General features: G+C 37.5%; 1 protein-coding gene across 1 annotated transcript in view; it reads right to left on the bottom strand.

Annotated features, from left to right (window-relative positions):
* The window catches only part of GRID1 (glutamate ionotropic receptor delta type subunit 1), a gene marked incomplete at both ends in the record, with an annotated part of 531,319 nt that overhangs the window by 5,252 nt on the left and 501,566 nt on the right, over window positions 1–24,501 (bottom strand). Inside the window, 3 exons of the mRNA XM_084290039.1 lie at window positions 12,460–12,700; window positions 14,035–14,201; window positions 22,575–22,770. Of these exons, the coding sequence (XP_084146165.1) occupies window positions 12,460–12,700; window positions 14,035–14,201; window positions 22,575–22,770 (604 nt within the window). The remainder of the gene's footprint in view (window positions 1–12,459; window positions 12,701–14,034; window positions 14,202–22,574; window positions 22,771–24,501) is intronic.

Here is a 24,501-nt window from a genome sequence, read left to right as displayed (position 1 = left end):
GGGCAAATGAAGGGCATGTTTCTGATACATCCTAAGCACTTGATCCTGAGCGACAGGTTCAATGGTCTATGACTGACAGCAGGAGCACACTGTGGCACGCGTCTGCATGGATTTGAAGGATGCTTACCTGAATTATCTAAAAACAACTAGCTCTGCACAACAGTGACTTCAAGAAACTGTGATTCCCTATTAGAGCTAACTAAGTTTGACTTTATCGTGCAGAGAGAAATTATGGCGAGATAAAAAAGCTGATAGGATGACTTAAAGTGTAATCACTGTATTTTCTATTTTATTTTCTGTGACTTCTGACAGTGGGCTCTGAGAAAAGTGCGTGGGCAGTCAGATTAAAATAACATGAAACTACTTGGGAGATTTGGAGTCAGTTAACCTCAAATTCTAGAGATTACAAGTTGATGAAGTCGTTTCAGTAGGGCCAAATGCAGAATGGATAGCTGGAGAAATTGAATGCTAGAACTATTCCAAAACTGTGATGAACCATGTCTGCACCCCACACATGCAGACTAGAGGATAAGTATAAGACTGATGATCCTGACTCTAAATATCAAGCACAGATGCACACACAAAAATAAAAATAAAAAAATAGCCAACATGGGCAGGCAGGCACATACATGGAGGGACAACCATGAATGTGCTGATACCTCCCCGTCAGATGCAGATAACTGTGCCAAATATTAAAAAAGCCTGTTAATGCAGTTCTTAATAAGGCTCGGGAGATATGGTGAAAATAATGCTTGAGATCTTTTAGAGCAATATAGTCTTAATCACCAATTACAGAACATTTCTGTTTTGTTTGGTTGTTTCTGTCCTGGGTGACAATATGAAGGATAATCTTTCAGTGAGTGGATGAAACCAAAGCAAGAGAGAGATGTTAACAATGAGTTTTCATTCTGTGAAAGAACTATTTTAGAAAATTAGGCAATTTTGTAAATAGGACTGGGGTTCAAAAGTTGAGTCAAGCCCCAGCCTCAGACAGACATCCCCTCTTGTGACCTTGGCCAGGTCAGAGGCCAGTCCCTTTCCCATCCATGTAGCAACACCTCTTAACCCATATGCATACGTGGAAGACACAAGCATCAGTGGTCATGAGAGACAGAATGATGGAAGGCACACATGTACCCAGCTACGCAGGAAGGAAGTTTCTGGGACACTTCCATGAACAGACAGGCAAACTGCATAACTGAAAAACAAAGCAGAGAAATAAAAGCAAAACAGGGAGGTTTCCCCACTCAGGTGCCCACCGGCTATTCTCTCAGCTCAGGATGGAAACTGACAGCTCCACCCAGCTCCCAGCCCCTGTCTGGTGTGGTTCAGACATCACTGACTCAAACATTTAGCATGTTAAAGAGAAATGAAGAGGCTGCAGATCCCTATTTGTTTAAGAAAAGACTTATTTTTAAATGCTGTATTCACAGAGGGTCATTATCACTGCTTTCAGCTGCAACTACTGCATATGTAGAACTGCAATTTTATTTTTTTCCGTGAGATTGCAACAAAGTGGCAAAACCAGACATAACTGGCTTGCTCAGGAAGAAAAAGCAGTGAAGATATAAGTAATAAATGTGCTGCAAAACAATGAAAACCCAGTATGGTGTTATATAACACAAAGAGCCCCTTTTTAATACAAATCTTTTTGCCATAGTCATTATTTTTCGAGATTATGCAGTCGACAATGCAGTGAAATGCAGACAGATGTGCAAACAGATGCAGCGATGATGTATGTTTGCTGTCATTAATTTAACACAGGCAACTGACCTAGTCAAACAGCACTTAATGTTACATAAAATTTGCAGAGTGGTTTCTGAGTGTACTCTGCTAGATGCTGGTTTGACCATAACAATATCTTACGAGAAATAAGTACAGATGCGCCTCAAGAGTCTACTTGAAGGCCTACTTTTATAAATAAGCCCAATTCTGCAATCAAGCTTCTGGTGGAAACAATACCATGTATTTTAAATAAGCAATTAAGTAAGCTATCATCCATAAAACAGCTGTTAGAAGAATGTATTGAGACCGACATTGGTTGAGGTCCAGTAGACTGTTATCCAATTGAAAGAAGAAAATAAATGAGTTTTGCAAAATATTAATTTCAATTGATGTGTAATCATCTTCAATGAAATAAAACTTCATTAAAAACTATGTAGAAGAGGTGCTCTCCTCCACCAGAGAGCAGAAATTCTATTACGAAGAGACAGCAATATTCTTTCCCTGTGTGAAACCTGAAAAAAATAAATTAAGGAATACTACAAAGATGATGTAAATGTGATAGAAAAATCCTTCAGATCCACTGCCAAATTTCACTCCCACCTTCCCACAGCCAAAAAATACCTATAATTGGTAAAATTAAGCTATTAACAAAAAGCCAAAGACCAATAAAGTGGCAGTGACTCGCTACAGAACTGCTGTTGCAGCAAGGAGTTTCATGAAGTAGCACACATCTTCCCACACTCACCTTGTCCCCCTTGCTCAGGGCAGCTTCATTTAACCTGCAGCCACATCTAGCCAGGGAACTAATTCTGAAGATGGTTACGACTGTCCCATAGTCTGGGCCTGTACGCTTTGGCCAGGAGGGGAGTAAGTTCCCCACCAGGCCACCAAAGCACATGATGCACACCAATTTAAACTAGCTGAACATCTGAACATCTTTTTTTTTCTTTTCTTTTCTTTTTTTTCTTTTTTTTTTTTTTCTTCCTCTTCAACTGCAACCTCATTATACAGCACAGTGTGAATAAATACGGAGGAAAGAGTACCAATGGCACATCTGTTACAAATCAGATAATGGCAGGTAGACCCCTAGTCTCTTTCAATGACCTGCTCCCACATTCGGTGTAATCCATGAGCTAAGTGCAATTACACAGAAATAGTGGCTAGTCCTCACAACCAGCAGCAGACTCAAACCCAGAAGGTGAGAGGCTGTGATAGCATCCTCATTTGTTAATACAGAAGGGGACATTTAACGTCATGCTGAAGTATTCAAGCTTTAAAGTCCTTACCAAACTTGGTTCACAAGCATTAGAAGCTGGTAACTACAAAGAAAATGAATGACTCGTTCACATTATACAGATGTTTCCAGTTTTCATGAGGTTAAAAATAAATGGATATAAGAGAATGCACAGAAACATTTTTCAACACAAGCAGCAAAATGCAGTAGTGAATGAATGCTGTAAGCATGCCAATGTCTCTGCAAAGGAACTCTTTTTAGGAGAAAGGACATGGGGAAACCTTTACTGTGTACGCTCTGCATATATTATAGTTACAGGCATTTACAACAACACAAAGATCGGGTTCAAGGGGACTTCCAGGGACAGGTAATGATGAGGAGAAAACTAGCAAGGATTCATCTGTGCAAGCATTTTCAACAACAAACCAATTATCTGTATGTTTATTATAAATTCTCACCATACTTCTGAGGCCCAGCCTCACATCATTGGCCATCTCCAGACAGAAAGGGAAAGGAAGATGTGGGGAGAAAAAGAAGGATCAAAACAGTGAGGCTAACAGTATATTTAATATTTCACTCTTTTTAGCAAACATATACTTATTACTTGTTATACTTCTGGTTCAAAATAGCAAATTCTAGTCACTGCAACCAAACAGGATTGTCTTTGAGGATGGTGGTTTCAGAATTCAACTATGACATCAGAAAATCACCCCATGAGATGACAGATTATTCTTTTACAAAGTACAGATTAAGTTCACCAACATTCTGTTCCAAAACTCACTAAAAAAATAAGGTGATTCTTTACATTCTTTTACACAACTTTTAAATTACTATCTAGTTCATAAAGGAAGTAATTTTTCACTCCACTAAGCACAAAACAAAGCAGCGCTACCCTTTACCAGTCTGCTTTATGCTTCTGGAGCATCAGACATAACAGATTGGTCACCATCCTTCTTCACCATTCTAGCCTAGCCAAATCCAAACCTCCAAAATTCCCATTTTTGCTACCATGCCACAGTACCAGAGAGATGTGGCACAGGAGCCACAAGGAGTTGCTTCTGCAACTCTCTTGGTGCCCAGCAACAGTTGCCTTACAAAGCCTCTCCTCCTCCACTTCAGCTATGTGAAAGTTTTAGAAAACTATTACTCCTGACTATCAGTCACGTGTATTTTACTTAAAAACTACTTTTTTTAAAGGTTTCTGCATCCCCATTGAGGGCATATTTTGGAAACTGCCCAAGCTCCTATTTCAATATGAGAAAATAAATGGACAAATCATTAGGTAGCTCAGCATATTGAAAATCTGTTCAACGGTGTTCTAAAAGAGAACCCTCAGATAATAAATACTTCTGAAAAAGAAATACCACTTGTTATGTTGAGCAAAAAGATCTATTCTCCACAATAGTAGCACTTGGGTTTCTTTAATATTTTTCTAATATTGAGAATAGGAAACAGGTTATTTCAGGTATTGTAAGAATGATTAATTTCAATGGACAAATAGATTTATAAATTGCCTGTTATTACTGTACAGTAAGTTACTAGTACTAATATTTTTCTTCTTCAAGAAGAAGCCAATAGCTTTTAAAATAGTCTGACCAAGTTTAAAATACGCTACCTATCTGTCCTAAACAGATTCTGCTGCACAAAAACTATAGATATCTCCAGAAGATCACTTCAGTACACATGTAAATTCCAGTTTATGCTTTAGACATGCTGGTTCCAAAGAAACGTAAGTTTAATCTTAACATCTAAGGTGAATGGAAGTTTAAGCTGGGTGAGATCTTATTTAATTTATGTACACATTTAAAACAATTAGTTGGATCAACATCCAGGTCCCTTTACAAACAAACAAACAAACAAATCTTGAGGAAGCAGTCACATTTTATGTTTATTATTATTATTATTTTGATCTTTAACTGACTTTATTATTACTGAACATTCAAACCTCCTCAAGACGCCAAGTCTCCAATACCACTTTAGGCTGAGATAAAATATCAAACATTAGCTCTGTAAACATTGTGTGAAGAATCTAAAAGAATCTGACACATTAAGGCTCCAATTCAGTAAAACACATAAGCTCATGCCAAGCACATGAGTAACCACAGAAGTTCTCTGGGATAGGTCATATAATGCAACTTAAGCAAATACTTCAATTCATTACCAAACTGGACCTTTAAACAGGTTGCTTCTTTCTGAGTTCTCTGTATAGCAACATGCATTTTTTAAACTTATTTCTCTTCAGATTTTCCTTTTATTTTTTCCCTTAGGGTTTATGCTAAGTAAGTCTAGATCATATCCTTAAGAATCCAATTTTTCTTATATGACTGACAGAAAAATTAAATAAAACACAAAAATCCCTTCCTTGCACCTAGGGACATATGCTGGAACCAAACAAATGCTTGAATACTGCTGTGGGTATTGGGAACCTGGGCCCAATGTCCTTAGTCATGGGGTAGACACGTCACTTTTAATCCACTACAACCTTGACATAGATCTGTGGTGATCAAGAGCAAGACTTTATCGATTGCGTTGGATTCTGGATGAGCACACTGCTTGTGATCTGATATTACAGAATATCTGCATCACCATTAGGGACCTCTAAGGAGAAAATCTTGTTTCTTCATTCATGTAAAAATACAACACTGAATTGGTTAAGGTACACTTGAGTTCTTGTACAAGGCGATTTAAATATCCTCTTTTTTTGGACTCTAACTGACACTTTGAGCTTGTACTTTGTCATCAAATAACATTAAATTTTGCATTCTAGAATGACTGGTTCCTAACGCTACTTTGCTGATTTTAAAATGCCAGCTGAAGTTTTTCATTTTATTATATTCAAAGTTAGTTTGAAACTGAATTTATAGATGGCATTAAAATGCATTATTTTGCCAGTGTTTGCATTATTTATTTCCCCAAAAACACTTTATTTTTTTTTCTTAGAAAAGTAGAATACAATACAGTGGTACAAACAAATGATCACTTATATGCAACTGAGCAAAAAATGTACAAAGATTTCAGACATGTCATAAAAATACAGAAAAAATAATTTAAAAAAAAGATAAAATATAGAAGACATGCAATGAATGGAAAATAAAACATCAGCTTGATGATCTCATGTTTCCTTTCACTCACAAAAGGAACCATCCCAGGGGAAATCAAATTGTCAGATAAAAAGATAACAAAGGAGACAATGTAAATGATGTGACAAAGAGAAAGACGAGGGTAGTGAAAACAGTGGTGAAGGCATAAGACTTTAATAATCAAAACCAACGTTGCTGACACCATGCTGAAGGTATGGGAGCCTCAATTGCCATGGAATAATAGTAGGAGAATATGGCGCAGATCACAATTCTATGCTGTGACAAATTTTGATCCATTGGACTCATACCTGTTAGCTCATATTTCCATTTCTGAGGTACACTGGGTTTCGTATTCTTCTAATGCCAGAGGAAAGTCCTAGTGAGTAACATTCATGACTGCTAAAGCTGGAAGTATGGATTTTTGAGGTAGGCTGGAATTTGCGTATCATCAAACATGGGAGCAGGGGAATTTAAGGCAGACCATATAAAGCTGCCATGGAAAGAGATAAAGTCTTTCTTTCATTCATCCTGAACACTGGCAGTATACTTGTGGTAATCTTCAGAGTAAGTTTGCTACACCTCCCGCTATACTACAGAGCTAGAAAATATTGTGGAGTCTAAGCTTTTTGAGATTCAAAAAATATTTAAAATAAATAGTCTTGGGAGTAGCCAATGTAATAATAATGATAAGTAATAGTAATGATAAGATGCTGTTACTAGTATACAAGTCTGTTCCCACTCCAGACAGTACTTGAATTGCTGCTCCCTTTTAATAATGTGAAAATAAAAAGTGAGAACAAAAGCAAAAAGATTATGTCAAACAAAATGATTTTTGCAGAAGCAACAGCAAGTTAAGAAACTAAGATGCAAAGATCATGATTGTTAATGAATTATAAACAGGACACAAGATATGAGGCAGTGGCTAGTAGCAAATGAGTACATGGAAAATGTTGTTATTCCTTATTCACTAAAAAAAGTAAGTCTTCATGCACTACAAAATCACAAACACATTGGGTACAGCTGATGAAACACTCGCATTGCTAGGAGTAGCACAGTCTGGAGATAATACATTTCTGATTTATAATATATATTTTCAGAGCTAAGAAAGAATCAAACCAAGAATTTCTTGAGATCATTCTAACATCATCTTTCAAGATCTGTATTAACAATATGTAAATCAATCTCATCCTTTATGAAAGATGCAACAAGTATCAATTCCCAGCAAAGATATTATCTTGTATAATATCCTAAAGTGACTAATTTTTTTTTGATATGAGGTTGTCTGTTAATTTGGTTTTAGTGAATACATCTTGTGAAAAGTGAAAAATTCAACTTTTATTTCCATGAATAATATGATATATAATCTTTGCTTCTAAGTCTTTATTGTTTTGGAGTACAGTATGTGGATGAACAAGGAGTGATTTCTTAATAGTTCTGAAGAGATCTCAGAGGTAATAAACTTCAAGGGGAACTGTACATTGCAATAAGACATAGCTGATAAAGCACAAAGGATGCTGCTGAGTCCGTTGCAGTAAGCAGCTATACTGGATCAAAACAACAATGGATGTTTGAAAACCGTCCGTCAAATGAAATAAAAGATAGGAACAACGTGATGGTGTGGTGAAGGTCTTGGCAGTTAAATAATGCAAATTACATCAGAATTTACTGAGATCATGAAATAAATGCATGGGACTAAAAGCTATAGAAATACAGAGATAATTAAATCTTGACATTTATATGCTACTGGGTTTCAATACTGTGTGATTGTTCAGCTATCCAGAAGGGGCATAGAGCAGAGTGACTGAACAGATATTCCAATGTTAATTTTCAATTTTCATTTTACAATTCTCCAGATCTCTCAAGTCTATCAGAGTCTAAAGATTAGGTATTGCAGACTGTGAAAACTTGAGATTTTAACAATAAATATATGAGCTGACTAAATTTCACAGTGAGTATAGGATGGCTGAGCATTAACAGTAATTATGAAAAGTTGATAATAATTCCTATAAAATCTAATTTGAAAAAGATAACTAAATGTAAATGTTCCTGAATTAGAAAGTAATAAAGGCACTTAAACACTACCAAATATCTTTCCAAATTTAATAGATGACAAACCTGAACCCTGAAAGATGAACTTGGCATGGTCTTGCAGCTATACAATTTTCCTGATATTGTTGGAACTAATCTTTCTGTTGTTAATCTGATTTGATAAGGAAGTATTAGAAAGGATCACATTATGATTTGCACATAAGAAATCATTAGAAGTGTTTTTACAAATCTCCTTCAAATAGAATCAAAATATCCTGTATCTACATCCTGAAAGGAAAAACAAAAACAAACTAACAAAAATACCAACCCAGTCTTCACTCTTGAAGCAAGAAATTTCACTATTGATTGCATGACAGAATTGTGAACCAAAGGCAACTGAGTGTTTTGGGAAAATAAAGTCCATCTTTTCTAGAAGTTCATCTTAATGAACAGACTTAATGGGCTGAAATTATATTTAACTTGTTTCATTTTGAGAAGAGCTAAAAAAAAAAAAAAAAAAAAGAGGCAACGCCAATACAATCTATATTTGTAAAGTCCAAGATATGCTGTTAGGATTCAAGAGAAAACTACCCCAGTTACATAGCTTACACTGCATTTTTATACTCACTGTAATTAAGAGTTGTGATTTATACCACACAGACCTCTGAGTCCTTGAACATCTCAGTGTATTGGCTCAGGATAATCTTTACAAAGGCCATAGGAATACAAAGAGGAAGAGGAAAACCCTAGGAACTGGCAAATATCATCACCTTAATGTCAGCTGAAAACATTTCTTCCATGATAACCAAAGTTTTGCACATTCTTTTGGCTACAGGCTTCATGCTGACCCTCAACAGACAAAATTATAGTCTCTAAAATGCTCTCTTTCACTCCAGCAAGCTGCATAGCCACGCAACCCTGCCATGAATCTGTCGGAGTGGTTGAATATTCATCTTCCCAATATCTCTGTTTTTTTGAATTGGCCCCAGCTGGCATGATAGAACCAACGTGTGGGTCAAGCCAAAAGCAGGAACTTATAAAATGGCTCTGCAAGTTATGATGACCCCTCATTCAAACCCGAATCCAATTTTATACAGTTGATTTACAAAGCTGCTAACAGCATAAGGGTCACAGTAGTCTCTGACTGCCTCCTTTTCTTTATGATGGCTATTGCAGAGAATGCTACTCTTTTTCTGCATGAGGTGACTATCAAAGCCAAAGTACAATTTTGGTCTGCAAAAGTATTGGCCCCTTCTGTGACCTTCAGAGGGTCTGCACTTCACAGAAGAAAATGGTCAGGAGAAATTCTAATTTTCACAGTCTTTAGGTGATATAACAATACTCTTTTTTTTTTTTTTTTTTTTTTTTTTTTTTTTCCACAGCCTTACCAAAAGAAGCAGAAGAAAAATAAAGTCAGCAGCATGGCTTAAGGTGGCAGCTGTTACTTAACTAACAACTTGGATGGAGTATCAGATGCTGCAAAGAGGCAGATTTCAATGATATGTATGTGCTATGCATGTTGTAGCTCTGATATTATGGCCACCACTGTAGAAATGTTGGATAATATGTAGTTACAGAAAAGAGATATCCCTAAATACATTACTCCTTGAAATAAAATCCTGTTTTTCCTTTTAGTCCCCACAGCTGTTACTGTTCCTGACTTGTAGCTTGAGCAGAGGAGTTCCTGGACCCATCCTTTCCAAAGTTTTGAAACTTAGTTCCCTTAAATAAATTGAAAATCTTCATCCAACCTGCATATTACCATCTCTTCTAAAACTTGGTTCCTATCTTGATTACAGTAGCTATCGGGAATCCCACTTCAGTCCCTCCTCACGAGTACCTAAATATCTCTGCTCACTAATCTACGAAGAAATGTTTGCTACATCCTTTCACTAATTTGTTAAAGTGTATTTTATGTTCACCGTTCTCTTCAGCTACTCTGACCTATTCCAGAGATGCTTTTAGCCTCCTGCATTTCTCTGCACCAGCCTGTCCTTTTTCAGGACCACTCATGATGTACAACCCTGTCTGCCCCTTAAGCCATCCTTATGCTTTCTCCTCCATCTGCTTGAACTTGTGAACCCTCGTGCCTGGTGCCCTTTTGTCTGGAACGCTCTCTTTCTCTTTCAGCTTTAACACCTACTTGTCCCAGGAATCCCACCGACTTTGTTCCCTCTCTCTCAGCAGCACCCACAAGACCAGCCTTTTCTGAGCCTGTTCGCATGTGTTGTGCCTGACTTGAACTTGTCCTGCTTAACCCCAGACCAGCTGTGCTCTATGGGCAGACTCATTCCCACTCGCATGTGATCTTCCTGAGTACAGCTTTACCATATGGGTAACTAGTACACTTTACAAGATGGAAACCTGAAAATTTACCGTTCGTCATGAAAACTGCAAAAGAGGATGTGAGGAGCAGCCTCCAGCACACTGGAGGGAAGGGGAAAGTGGAGGGGAGTGGGGAGGGGAGAAAAGACAGTATTTTAGGTGATAAGAGTGGTGGGGAAGGCATACAGGGATCTGTAATAATTTCTGTAACAGATTAAAAAAAAAAAAAAAGAGAGAGAGAAAAAGAGAAATGAAGGAGATGGGTATAAAGAAAATGTTTAAAGTCAGGAAGACAGATCCTTCCTTAGAGACGGAAATTAAGTATTTAAAACTCCTTGCAATAAAAATGGCTGTTTTGTTTTGTTTTGTTTTGTTTTTTCACTCTACCTGTATGAAATCCTGCCTCTGGGGCATATCCTCATCTCACTCCACAAAATGTGCAAAGGTGAGTCCCTGAATGCTGAAAGGAGAATGCACTCCAGACTGTGGCAAGACAAATGCTTGTGTACATGTAACGTTAGGACACTTTAGACAAGGTCCCTACCCCTTTCCCCGCTGGGCTTTCACAGTGGTAACTAAATAGTCTACTGCTAAGGTTTAGGCCTTAGTAATGCTAATGTGGAGTGAATTCTACAGAGCAGCAGGGCAAAATGCTACAGTATTTAACCAAAGAACAATTAAATGTGCACTTAGGTTCATTTGAAAGCTTGTTTACAAGCAAGACTGCCTACTTGTGCTCTCTCTGTGGCTGCTTTTGGAGAGCTGCATTGTGCAACATGGTGACATGCTTCCTTTTAATCAAAATTTCTCTTTTGCTATTATATGCTGCAGAGCCACAGGCGAGTGACTTTGCAGCTTTGTCCCACAAACACTATATAGATGTTTATCACTGACACTTGATGGATGAATTCAAATGGGAGAAGCAGGAACTAGGAGGAATGGAATCTTACTGATAAATATTTCACAACATTACAGACTGCAACATATATCTTCAGATCCCATTTGGCAGAATTGCTTACAGGTGATAGGTACGTCAATTATTGTAATACTCCTGGCAATCTGAGAAACATAGATTGGAATTGATGGGCTATGTACTATTTTCCAGCTGTAGTGCAGCTCGCTGCTATTATTTAGTTGTAACAAACATCTGTTCCAAGATGAAAGCACCTACAAATGCCTCTGTTTCAGAAATTACAAGAGGTTAGTTTGTTAAACATTTAATCTATGTAAACAAATACAGGCTTCATGCAAAACAGATCTGACTATGGACTGATTATTCTATCATAGCATTGCTAACTATTACTCGCTACCATGGCAAAACATGTCAAAAACAAGAAATTCTCAGATGTATATTCCTACATAAAATGTCGTATGAAAATCAGTTTACTCAGAGGCCCCTAGGTTTAGAAATAAAATTGATTTCAAAAGAAAGGAAGCATTTAAACTGTGTCATGGCAATATGGCTTATTCAGTAATAACTAGATGGTTTATTTTTAATTGCTTATGCACTTCTCAAACTTAGCCTAGGTCAGCCATGAAGGAAAATGAATACCAGCTGCTGGCAGCTGTATAGCCTGTGCAAGATGGACACAGTTCTCACAGCCAGTGGATGGGGTCTTAGATCAGAGAAAACATCACCACAGTTGGCATGACTGGGTGCCCATGACTGGCCTCCCTGTCACTCACAGCAGAGAGGCCGAGGGCATGTTTCTGAACTACTCTCTTACCCCTAAAGGTGGTCTCTCCAGGTCAGGGTTGAGGCACATTGGTGAGGCAATGTGGGGAAGTTTGCACTGCTGCTGCCCATGCTGTATCTGCTCTATAAATAAATAGAGGACTTTAGTCTCCAGGGCTGTAAGTTTGGCACCTTCCATGTGCACAAAAGACATGTTGTGGTTTCTTGTTTGTTTAGAAACAACCACCCAAAAAGTTATATGCAAAGCTTAGTATGGCAAATCAAAATAAATCAAATTTATTGTATGAGAGCACCTAAAATCCCATGCCTTCCACTTGCTCTCTCTTTTGTGTTTTCTACTTTTAATTGTGATAAGAATAAAAGTTATGGACCTCTTTCGGAGTTTCTTGATGACAACGGTTGCTGTTCCACCACAACTCCAATGCTGCCACCAAGCAGGCAAGAAGAAGGCCTATTGCTAAAATGCAGAAAACGCCTGCAAAGCTGTGCAGCTTGAGTGCCTTCCCATCTGTCTGTGCATTGGTGTGGCTATTCAGGTCACAACGCCCCATACGTGGCCACCATTTCTGTTTAAGAACATCCAAATCTCCGCTTTCTTGCAACTCCAAGATCCTGCAGAAATTTGAAAACACAAGCATTAAATTCAATGACAATTTTTCTACATCTTTCCATTATTTTCCTCTTACATGTACTACCCCACAGTTCAAAAGTTTCTTGCCATCCACCACCCCCATGTAGGATTCATCTGAAACTCTGCTATATAGGCTATCTTTCTAGTCACAACAGCAGGTAAACTTTACTAGGTAACTAGAAAAGGGATTTTCAGAAATTCCATTGCAGTGCAAGAAGCATTCCCAAGGGAAATCACCATATTCCAGTTAGTCATGGCTGATCTGTCTACATTCAGCTGCAACAGCCGGTCCCACTAGTGAAATACACAGCCCACTCCACTGCTGCTCTCCCACAATAATTTCAAAATCATATGAGACTAAACATGCTACTATTTGTGCACCACTTATTACAAATCTGTTTAAGCACCGACCAACTGATTTACTTCAGCAAATGTGGCTTATTCAAAAGGATTTTACTCCAATGCTGTTACTTCATGCTTGAATTACTGTGTTAACAGTTGCTAATTAATCATTGTTTTGCCTCTTGTGAAGTGTCCCTTCTCTCCATGAATGATTCATTTTGGATTTGGTTTGATAACTGTTTTTACTGTTTACTAACAACCATTTCTCTTGAGGCAGCTTTCTTTTCGGTTACACAGCTGGAGCTGTACTCCTCCTTCTAAAGAACGAGCAAGATGGGGAAATCTTGTGCTAGTTTCCCACCTGGAGAAGTGCTCACCTTCTGCTAAGGCCACATGCAACTGCACAATGGCATGTCTTCCTTTCAGTGTACATGCTGACATGAAAAAGACACTCACAACTGATAACTCAGCGATCACTGAAATGCCACAGGTATCATAAGTCCTGGCAGTCCCATGCTATACACAATAATTCTTCTTTTCCTGTACTATTGTGAGGCTGCAACCTGTCTCGCCACCCTGAAGGATAAACTGAGATATTATTACTTGCTTGCTGCATGAAAGACTTTGCTTCATAGCCTGAAAACATAGTAGGAATCCAAAATCTCTCTTTTATCTTTCCCCTAGATCATACAGAGCTCTGGGGACATCGGTCCTTTTTCTGCCAGGGCCAGTGCTGCCTGGAGGTGTGAGGCCACACACCATCTCCAGTCCTTTCCTCTCTAAGCAGATGCACATGGAGCAGAAGTAGCAGCTTTACTGAAGCCTGAATTAATAACCTTTCTGCTGTCACAGAAGGAAGAGAATTAGGTTTATTCAATAAGTGGTCAATGCCAACATTGAAGTGAACCACCAATGGGATTGCCACGCTGGCAGTAGAAAAGAGTCCTATAAAACAAGCTTTGTTTTGGTTTACCTCTGGGAAAAAAGATCTCTGTAGGGGCTTCCATGCTGGAGTGCAATTCCGTATCCTTTGCTGCTGATGCTGTTTCCAATGACTGTCACAGAGCATTCATCATCTGTCAGTGCAGCATATTCCACTACTGTAACATCCCACAGGAAAGCATAGTTTCCTTTCTTTGCCTGTAAATACATCATGAACACAACAAGATATTAACTAAACTACATTTCTAGGTATGAGAAGAAAAAAAAAAAAAAAAGGCAAATACATAAACTCTTAGCTTGTAATTAATCTGTGCTGGTATTTCATTAAGATCACAGTTTATCTGTAGACCTCCAACATCTTAATATGTTTCTAACACTCTTCCATCCCAGCCTTACCTCACCTATGCTTTTCCCAGCAGTACCTCCCCTGCTTCAAAACTCCCTAATATGTCTTCCATTTTTAACAGAGAGAGCGCATGCGATGACGTAGTCAACTGTAAGTTTAGGAAAGGCTTACATAACAGATAATTAATTATAAATCAAAGCCATTGCTTCAGCTGATGAGATCTGATGTATGTGTTGTAGGAAACATGGATTAGCAAGAGTGGGACCAGTTCCATACATTTATGTAACTAGACAGGTACAGGATGAGCATGAAGTCGTGTTTCCTAGTCATCCCAGTCACCAAAACAAGAATTTTACAGCTTCTCTCAAGTAAACGTGTAAGTAAAAGAAATGCCCTCCAAGAGCCATGTCAGTCCTGTACCAAAAAAGCATGCTCTGAGCTTAAAAATAAAGTTTCCTCTTTTCTTCACAAGAAGAATCACCAGCATCTCCTATTAGCTCACTTTTGGGACAAATCTTGTTCTATTTTAGCACACATCCATGCAGATGTCCTTAAAGTTAGCCTTAATTGGGATTCACGCCAATGCCTGTATGTAGTGCATATAATGAATGTAAATCACCTTGCTTAACATAAGATGTAAGAAAAGTCTCTAGACAGGGATTCAGTAAGAGAAAAAAATCATCATTTTGTTTGGTTAAAGTAATCATTGGTTTCCTAATAAATTTAACTAGTATGTTTTTAAGTCTCTAGTGAATCTGTAGAGCACAATGGAACAGATGGGTTGGAGCGTCTAATGCAAATACATGAATAATCACAAGTGCAGACTTCCAAGACATTAAAAAATGCACTAACATGCACATGCACACACACACACACACGCAAAACACCTTTGAGTAATTTCAGATTTTTCTTTCTTTAGGTCAAAACAAAGCAAGATGGGAAGGTGTAAACCTTCCTATATTTCTTCATGGAAACTGAATCACCAAGCTTCCCTAGCCAATGGCTGCAGTACTGACATTCTTCCATGTATTTTCCATTTTGTGTAAGCTCAGTTTTGAATCATACCTGTAAGCCTATAAGACTCCCTTAGATCTTTTATTATGCCAAATTCCTCAGCTGAGCAATTAAGCTAATTTTATTTCACCATCCTTTAATATAAACCATAGCTTTCTGAAGTCCTTGACAGTTGTTTAAACATGACAATAAATCAGATGGGTGAATTATCCTCTAATAGATAGAATCCAGGGAAATAAAACTGAAAACTATGTTTTTGCCTGGATTTTCTGTAAGCTACTTGCCACAATCCACCTCCTTTCCCCCATTACATTCTGTCTGCATCCAGGCACTCAAAGATCTCCAAGTTCTTTGGTTCTGAGTTAAGCCAGAGGAAAAATATGTTATAGTTTTCCTTTCTGGTATGATTTAAACGATCCTGTACTGACCACTTTGAAAATAAATTTTTTTAAGTGTATGTCACCAGTGTGGTTTGCTTTCTCCTCTGCTACCTATCTGGTCAGTTCAGAGTAACAGTAATTAAGGTATGTAGCTTGAGACAACAATTACTACACTACCTCAAAACAACATTGAAGTCTAAAACACAGCATGGGGATTACAGAATTAAAAAAAAAAAAAAAAAAAAAAAAAAGAGTTACAGGAGCTTACTGTTAAATTCATACATTTATTTAACTGACACAACTTGCTAAACAAGCATGCTCAAAAAAATCTCTCTCACTTAAATGGTACTGTATGAAACCAGACCAGAGCAAGACTTCCACACCTGCAATAATATCCCTGGCTGTCTACATGAACTAATAATGGTGGTGGAACTGAGGAAAGAACAAATAAATCTCTGTTTACTGCATGTGACAGCCTGAAAAGGTTTCATGACCTATCGACACAAGGATGCCTAAAAAATAAATATGGCGAGGGAGGGATTCCTCAAGGCATTTAGCCTATATTCAGCTGGTAATGTATACCTAAAGCCTAAAATGTGTTTTTCAAAGGTATTTTCTGAATGATCATGTACCCGTAACTAACTGGGTTGTTATCAGCAAACCTCTGCATCTTGCCCTCTGCTCTTCCTGTGATGGGCTTTAACATTTCTCATTTCATGCTTTCGCATCTGTGATTGTGCTGATAGGCCTCCTACTTGGTCAGGAATGGGCGTTAATCCCACAGGCGTTCCTGGCAGGGAAGGACCATCACAAGCCCTGTTTGTGCACATCTCAGGTTGTGTTCTATGGTAAAGAGTACACAGGCTTTTATTACCTATGATACAAAACAGTGTGCAAGCTCTGCTGCATTAAAAAGCACATAGTCATGGGAACAAAGACAATAGCATTTGTTACTCTGCACAGAATTTATTCAAAATCCGTGTTGCTAGAGAACAAAAACTTGCCTGATAAATGTACAGAAAGAGAGAGAAAAAAAAAAAAAAGATTTTGTCTAAGTCACTGTGCTAAAATGTTTTGATTTTTTTAAAATAGCTGTGTCTTTTAGTTGTTTCAGAATTGTTCCATAAATCATATTTTCAAATTAACAGTTTACAAAAAAAGAACATTGACAACATGTCCTATATTCATCATCTTTTTCTTACTAATACTTGAGGAACACAGTCTTCCTCAAATATTCGATTTCAATTATAAGGCAATGTCTAGAGAAAAATCACATTATTGATTCTACCATTCAAGCCCCTAGTTTTCTGCACTTTATTTTATGTAGAAAAGCTTCGTACACTGACTTTCAAGGTTAGACAGATCTTTTAACAAGGTCTACTTCTCTTGCATTTGCAATATTGCTATCCTATGCCCTACGAATGTAAGCAGCAATAAACAGTCTACCATATCTATCTTGTATCAATTTTATATTTTTATGACAAATAATACTACACAGTGTCGTCACAACTGTAGAGCACTATTTCTCTGACATCTTGACCATTTTAAAATAAACAGGAATCTGAGCTTTAAACTCTTAATTTGATATACTTCTTAACTTGCAGCAATACTGAATGGAAGCCTGCTTCCCCTCTCTGATTATCAAAAAATGACTCTTCAAAGATTCCTCTTCCCTCAGGGAAGATTTTTCCCTTCCAAAACTTCTTCCACTTGTGGCATTTTTTAATCTGTAGAATAGAGATCTCATACTATTGAGTGCTCGTTGCATAGAAAGCTTCCTTATGACCAAACATTTAGTTGCCATCTAAATTCAGCATGCTTCCCATTCCCCTAACAGCTGTTGAAACAGCGAGGAGGAGGTAGATGGACTAAGAATTATAGGCCATACCAGGTGCTGACCTGGCTGTGTGGACAGGAAACATAGCTATGCTATTTTCATGACACTGTACTGAGGTATACCTATCCATGGAACTCATCATGACCACAGTGCAGCAAAGCTCCATATCCTTGTGCTCTTGCATTCACAGCTTAGCCATCTAAAGCCTGAATTATATGTTTTAGGGCCCAAAATAGAATCAAAATGTTCTAGTGATCAGACATCACTGCAAAGAAAATATAGAGAAAGAGAGGGTAAAAGGGAATGTGGCAAATACCAGCTGAGAATTGGTAAGACAACTTGAATAAAGAATGACTGAAATGAAACAGAATAATAAGATACAATTTATACTTTAGACTTCAAATTGGATTTGATATTCTCCTCCTTTTCTATGGCCTTTTTGTGACTCTCAGCATGCAGACACATTGCAGAACAAAACAGAAATAACTCAGAGTTAAACTTTCAAAAACATCTTTAACAGAAATTCAGCCAAAGAAGCACTCGTTTCTTCCACCCAGCTGGAACTACTGTAGTGGTTAACACCAAAGACACCAGATTTATCTTTGATTCAAGAGGTTTAAGAAAACAGATTTCAGAGAAAAAGAAACTTGCATTAAAATTTTTTCTTCACAATCATGAAAAATTAAAAGGCCAAGAAAGATTGCCTCCTAGACAGAAGGACCAGAAGGAGAATAGTAATACTTCTGAAAAGCAGTAGCCAATCTCATAATGTTATTCTTCAACATGGTGGGAGATGGAAGAGTATTTTTCCAAGGACCCTGGTTTACTGACTGTAAAATTATGTTTTTTTCAAGAAAACTTGGTAAGAAATAATAAAACTTGAAACAAGATGAACTTCAAGTTCATCACTGATATGTCTGTGATTCATCTGAAACTTTGCAGGAAGCTACCACACTGAAGAAAAAAGTGGAATAACGCTACATCCATCATTAATCTACAGCCAAAAATGAAGTGTCATGATAGCTGATCCCATTATGTGGCACAGAAATATCAGAAAGTGACCTTTACATTGTTACTAGAGGAACGGTTCAAAAACAGGCTCAGATAACATTTATTTTCTGTTTAAAAATGATATGAGAAGCAACAGAGTTTTACTAAAGAGAGAACATGTCATTTAATCTTGTTGAAATTCTTTTAAAATTAATGTAATTAGGAGCCACGACAGGATGTAATATAGTTGGGCTTTAAGATGTAACATATTTGGGCATTTGCTTTTACTCCAAAAGCTGGTGGGTCAAGAAATGAAGAAATTTATGAGGACCCATGAAAACACACTGATGAGCCACAACAATTCACAACACAAAATTCAGCGTGGACAATGTTGGAAAAAAGATTTCAGAAAATCCTATTCATTGAATTTTTAAATTACTTGTATGCTCAAAATAAAAATGGAGAGGTGCTTGTTCAACAAGAAAAGATCTCACTTAATGTTTATTGTTCATTAAAGAAGAGGAACTTTTTGAAGGAAGCAAAAAGGAAAGGAATAAACTCTTACTGTGTTGTTGCATAAACTAATGATACATTCACATTTTGTACTGTACTTGGTTTTGATCACTTCATCAAAAGCAATACACAGGAGGAAAAGAATGGATTCAGAGCAATTTTGGCACCAAATTGATTGGACAGGGGAACAAACTGTCTCCATCAAAGGAAAGCTTTTGAAAAACACAACAATAACAATTTAATTCTCTCATGTATATATATATATAAAGATGTATGTGGGAGTATATAGGGACCATATCACTTCATTCTTTCAAAGCAAAAATGGCAGCTCACAATGAAAAAAGCTACAAGTTATTTGGAAAGTCATCATAGCAAATAATTATCCTAAAGAACCGACTGCCACGGGGTATTTTGCAAACACATTATTCAGATTTGCAATTGGATTAGGAACGTATGCTGCTCCCAAACCAACATTGATAAGGCTGTGGGAGCTACCCACAGCACACATCTGGGGGATCCTGGCTATAGCTTGACCCAGAAAGAAATTTTCCATGCAACAGCAGTAGTCAATCTCCTTCTGTAGTACCAGAAAACTCAAGTGGCAAAATAGCATTTTGTGTGGACTTGCAATTTGTCTGGCAACCACCTCTTACTCTATGCAGAGACATTTATGAAAAGGAGGACATTTTACATCTACAATGACCACTTTCAATTGCCTTGGGAGTACAACAAAAGCAACTTGTGCCCTCAGCTCTGAAATGTATTTCTGTTGCTTACATGACTTTGCAGCACATTAATGCCCTCTCCGTGGCTGTATTTGTGTTGAAAAAGCTGTGTCTTGACAATAGGAGATGGCCACTGTGGCTACAGGGACTATGCTACGTCTGAAAAAGCAACCTCTTCCATGGCAACCAAATGCCACAAAAGCTTTCAGGACTTTCTTCCACTATTGTTCTTTTGTTTTTAGACAGTCAAGGGGAGCAGGAACATCTCTGGGAAATGAAGAGAAGTAAATCAAACTGAGACAAACAACTGAAATACCTGCCTGTACCATAAATAAGCAATACTCTCCTATTTTGCATCAAAGCAGCATTCTTTTTGTAACTGCAGGTGCACTGTGCTGCTGTATGAAGAAAATTGAAAGGGGGAGGAGAGGAGAAAGAGTAATATGGACGTGTTTTTTCTTTCATTGTGTCAGGCAAGTCCTCATTCAGAGAAATGACTAAGGTATCTTTATATGCTAGAGGGATTTAGACTTTCCTTTTCCAATACAATACATTTTTTAAGGTACATTTACATCCCTTTCATGCAGCAGTATGTGTTTACGGATGGAAAGTCCAATTTCCCTTGCTGACATCATTTCTTCTTTAGAAAGAATTTCTAACCATAATATTTGATACGGATAACTTGTCTCTTTATTCAAAAAGCTCAATGAGTTAGCAGGAGTGACATTTAAACTATAAACATGAGTGTTCAGCTGACAAAATTATTAAATATTAAGCCCAATTTATGTGTCTAATCAAATAGCAGCTTTGGTCAGCTTTGGGGACTGAACTAAATTTGGTTGTCGTTGACATTAATTGAATGAGCTGATCAAGCTATATAAAAATCACCCTACAACATTAAAATCAAACTTAATATAAATAGTTATTATCACTTACATGAGACAAAGAAGTCAGCTCCCTAAAGACAATGCAGTTGGTAGTCTAAACAGCTTGCCAGTCTACAGCCCCATTTAAGGCTTAGCCAAATCTAGCTGTAATAAATGGCAGCATACAACTGGCTTACAGAATAAGAGTATTTATCGTCTCACTGGTAGAGACTGTCCGCTGACATAAGAATGGTAACAAAATAAAATAAAATAAAATAAAACATAAAAAGAAGTAAAATAATGTGCCTTTTCCTGAGGGAATTTGTTTTATTATTGTTTTTAATGCCATGTTAACTAGATAAGTACTTAATAGCACTATTTGCACTGTTTCTACTTTCTTTTAAATGTTTAGAAAGTCTTGAAATAGACGCTTCATTTTCACAAAATGATGAGCAGATTAAAAACAAAACAAAACAAAACAAAACAAAACAAAACACAGACTTGGCTATAGCCAGGTTTCTGCCTTGTACAGAGAAAGAAAGGGTATTTAAGCCAAGTGCATAGAGCTTTAGGAAGCTCAGCTAGGAGGTGGAAGAAGAGGGAGGCAAGGAGGGTGAACCAAAACTGTTGACTAAATATTCCTTTACTGGGAGAGGCAGAAGTCTTTCTCCCATAAAATAAGGATTTTATCCAGAAACCATACAAACAATTGGAAATTTTATGTTAAAGGACTTTGATTTGGAAATGGAATGGCCTAGGTCACTGTGTTCAGCCCTGTAATGACATTGTAAAACCCAGTAAATTGTGGATGCTTTCCCTATGACTGTTGAGAAAAAATTCTAAAGAATAAAAGCCCCAAAACATTCTTATTTCTCACTTACAAAAGTATGAGGAACTAATAATATATTTTTTCCAAATCAGTGTTTCATTGACAACAGAGTAAATCTGATCAAATAATCAAGACTTTAATAACAACTGTTTTCTTGTTTCATGAAAAAAAAATCAATTGACAAATAAAAGAGACACTTTTCTCTAAAGGAGAAGCACGTTAAACTTTCACTGACTACTTCTGTGTACCTTCTGCCATAAAGCACTCCCAGACACATGTGGTTTGATGTTAGTTATTACCTGTATTTGCTGAGCTACAAGATGGAAAGCAGACAGGACGAGTGGCAAACTAAGGGTGCCAGAAAAAGTGTGGACACTTGTGTTTTCCTAATCTCACCCGGGGCTGTTCATCACAGGACTAAGCACAAGCATATAGAATCCCAAGCTATTATATATATATCAGATCTTGATTCCAACATCAATGCTCAGTTTCACCAAAAAAAATTGCACAGTCGTATATGTGAGAAATTAAAGCTAGGTGAAAGCATGCTGTCAAGTAAAAGAGTATATGCATATATTTAAGCCTGGAATAAACAACATTTTGCATGAAATTGCTGTTCTAAGAAAAACTAGTACATTTCCAGTGAATCTCTTAATTTTTGCTCATGTTTCTAATACCTAGTTTAATCCTCAGGTAAAAACAAAACAAAATGAACAAACACACACATAAACGAGCAAAGGACAAGTGTCAGCACCTGGATAATACAAAGCATGATATTGAAGAGGAGTATTTCCAGAGAGCCAAGAAAGCTAGAAACCTTATGGTCAGAGCCAAAGAAGGACCTTAATAATGGAAATTTAGGCAGAGCTAAAGTACTTAAATTCAAATCCATGACTCCAGAATATGCTTCTTATTTGCCATTGAGTTACTAAAAGAAACTTTAGATAAGGATATTTTTATTTATTTAGTTACAGTGTAATTGCATTAATGGGACTTAACACTATTAACTTCATGCAAACAGCATTGATGCAGCACAAAAATTAAATAAAGAACCCTGTGATCCAGTCTTACCTTTCGGATGCCTTCGGAAGGGTTCGATACACAATTATCTGCTCCATTATTCTTACTGATTGTCCTCCACAGCTCAGCAAATGTGTTATCCTGCTCCAGAGGGTTTGTCCCTTTTGCTTTAAAGTATTCATACACTGCTGAATCCCTGACTGTACCATAAGATATATCCATTTGTTTGGACAGATCCTGAAATGTTCTGAAATTCAAGCAATATTGAGATATTAGTGTTACATAACACGTGACTGAAATTTAATTCATTAAATGGTTTATATGTCTGTCTTTAGTCAAAACGAACCATACCAAGTAGAATTTGCATATCTCTTGCCTTCATCATAAAGGAAAACCAAAGAGTAATTTAATTGAAATGAGATCATATGACATTAATCATACCTGACCTCTTTTTTACCTCAGTAAAGATTTATTTATTTATTTTTGGTTAGATAATATCCACATTAAACATTATTGTGCCAAGTTTGCACAAGAAGGGAGTGTAATACAGACCTCCTCAAGCATAGGATAAAACTAAGAATGCAAATATAAACACCTAGCATCACTAGCAATATGTCACAGAACTCAGTGGGATTGGTTTGTAGTACAAACAAAACTCCATCTGACTCCAAACCAATACCACTGTTTTAAACAAACAAATAAAAGTCTTGGTTCTAATTTCCAGTAAGTATCAGTCACCATCTCTTTCTCTCTCTTTTCACAGCCTCTGGTAAAACAGACATTTTTCATTCACACACAGGCCTAGCTTTCATTTACTCATCATCATACCACTCTGGAAGTGTAAATGGGCCTCAACCTGAGTGACTGTGAATGCATCATTTATTTTCAAATTGTACAGAATGTAATTCACTCCTGTTTTACAGCCTTTTCTGCACAGAAAGGTGTAAATCACTGCCTCTGTCACCGAAAACCAAGCCAAGTTTCAAAACATTTAAAGGGGCATCACTGCCATCAAAAGAAGCATCCGATCAGTTTTCCACGAGCCACTGATTTCCACTCGTGTGCCCCCTTCCTTTGTCCCCAAGTCTCACTTTCTGCAGTGGTACAGTATTTTCCATCTGTGCATACACACACAAACACACATTCAGACACTGACCATCGCATGAGGCAGCAGGGAGTAAGCTAAATCTCATAAATAATAATTTGTTTTAGAAATATAACCACCTAATAATGAATACTTCTGATGCTTCTCGTATGAGCTAACAACTAAGTCTGGGCGAGACTAAACTAAAGTAACCCCCTCTTGCCTCTCTCACCCAGTTCGTTTTTCCCAAAACAACCTTTCATTAAAGAAAAAAAATCCTCTTCAAGACATCTGAAAGACCCGCTCCTGCCACCTCCCACCCAATGCCAACTCTTGGAACTGTAAAAGCAAAGCATTTTGTCTGGCAGCTCCTGCAGAAGATCTCTTCAAAATGCTCCCAGGCAGTCTTCCTTTGGCCCATGATCTGAAGCTGTTTTCCACAGCTGAAGACTTGCCACAGACAATATTTTCTGCCACCCTCTTCCCTTGTTCACTGGGGCCATCCCACTAGTTACACCTTACACCACTGCAACGTTCCACACGACACTGTTGAAAGCACAGCAATCTAGGCACATAGGCAGAAACCCACATAAAACCCACATACAAATATCTAGAGAACTCTTCCATCTTCCCCATCATGTCACCTCCAGGCCTCCCAGGTTTGGTCCCAAAGGGCCCCTTCACCTGCAGGCACTGTGAGAGTCTGCCAGCTCCGTCGCCAAAGAAAAACCCTTCCAACTCACAAGCTGTTTCTAACATTTTAAGTGGTTTAAATTCTTAAATTGTGTTAAGGACTTTTACTTAAAGCTGCTTAACAGCTTAAAATGATAAAGACTGTGAGCAGGTCTTCTCTCTATATGCGACATACTTGCAGATTTGGGCTAACTCTGGGAG

The sequence above is a fragment of the Netta rufina genome (assembly GCF_964035555.1).
Source record: "Netta rufina genome assembly, chromosome: 7".
Lineage (NCBI taxonomy): Eukaryota > Metazoa > Chordata > Aves > Anseriformes > Anatidae > Netta > Netta rufina.
Note: the sequence above shows the minus strand (reverse complement) of the source record. Positions and strands in the feature narration are given on the sequence as shown.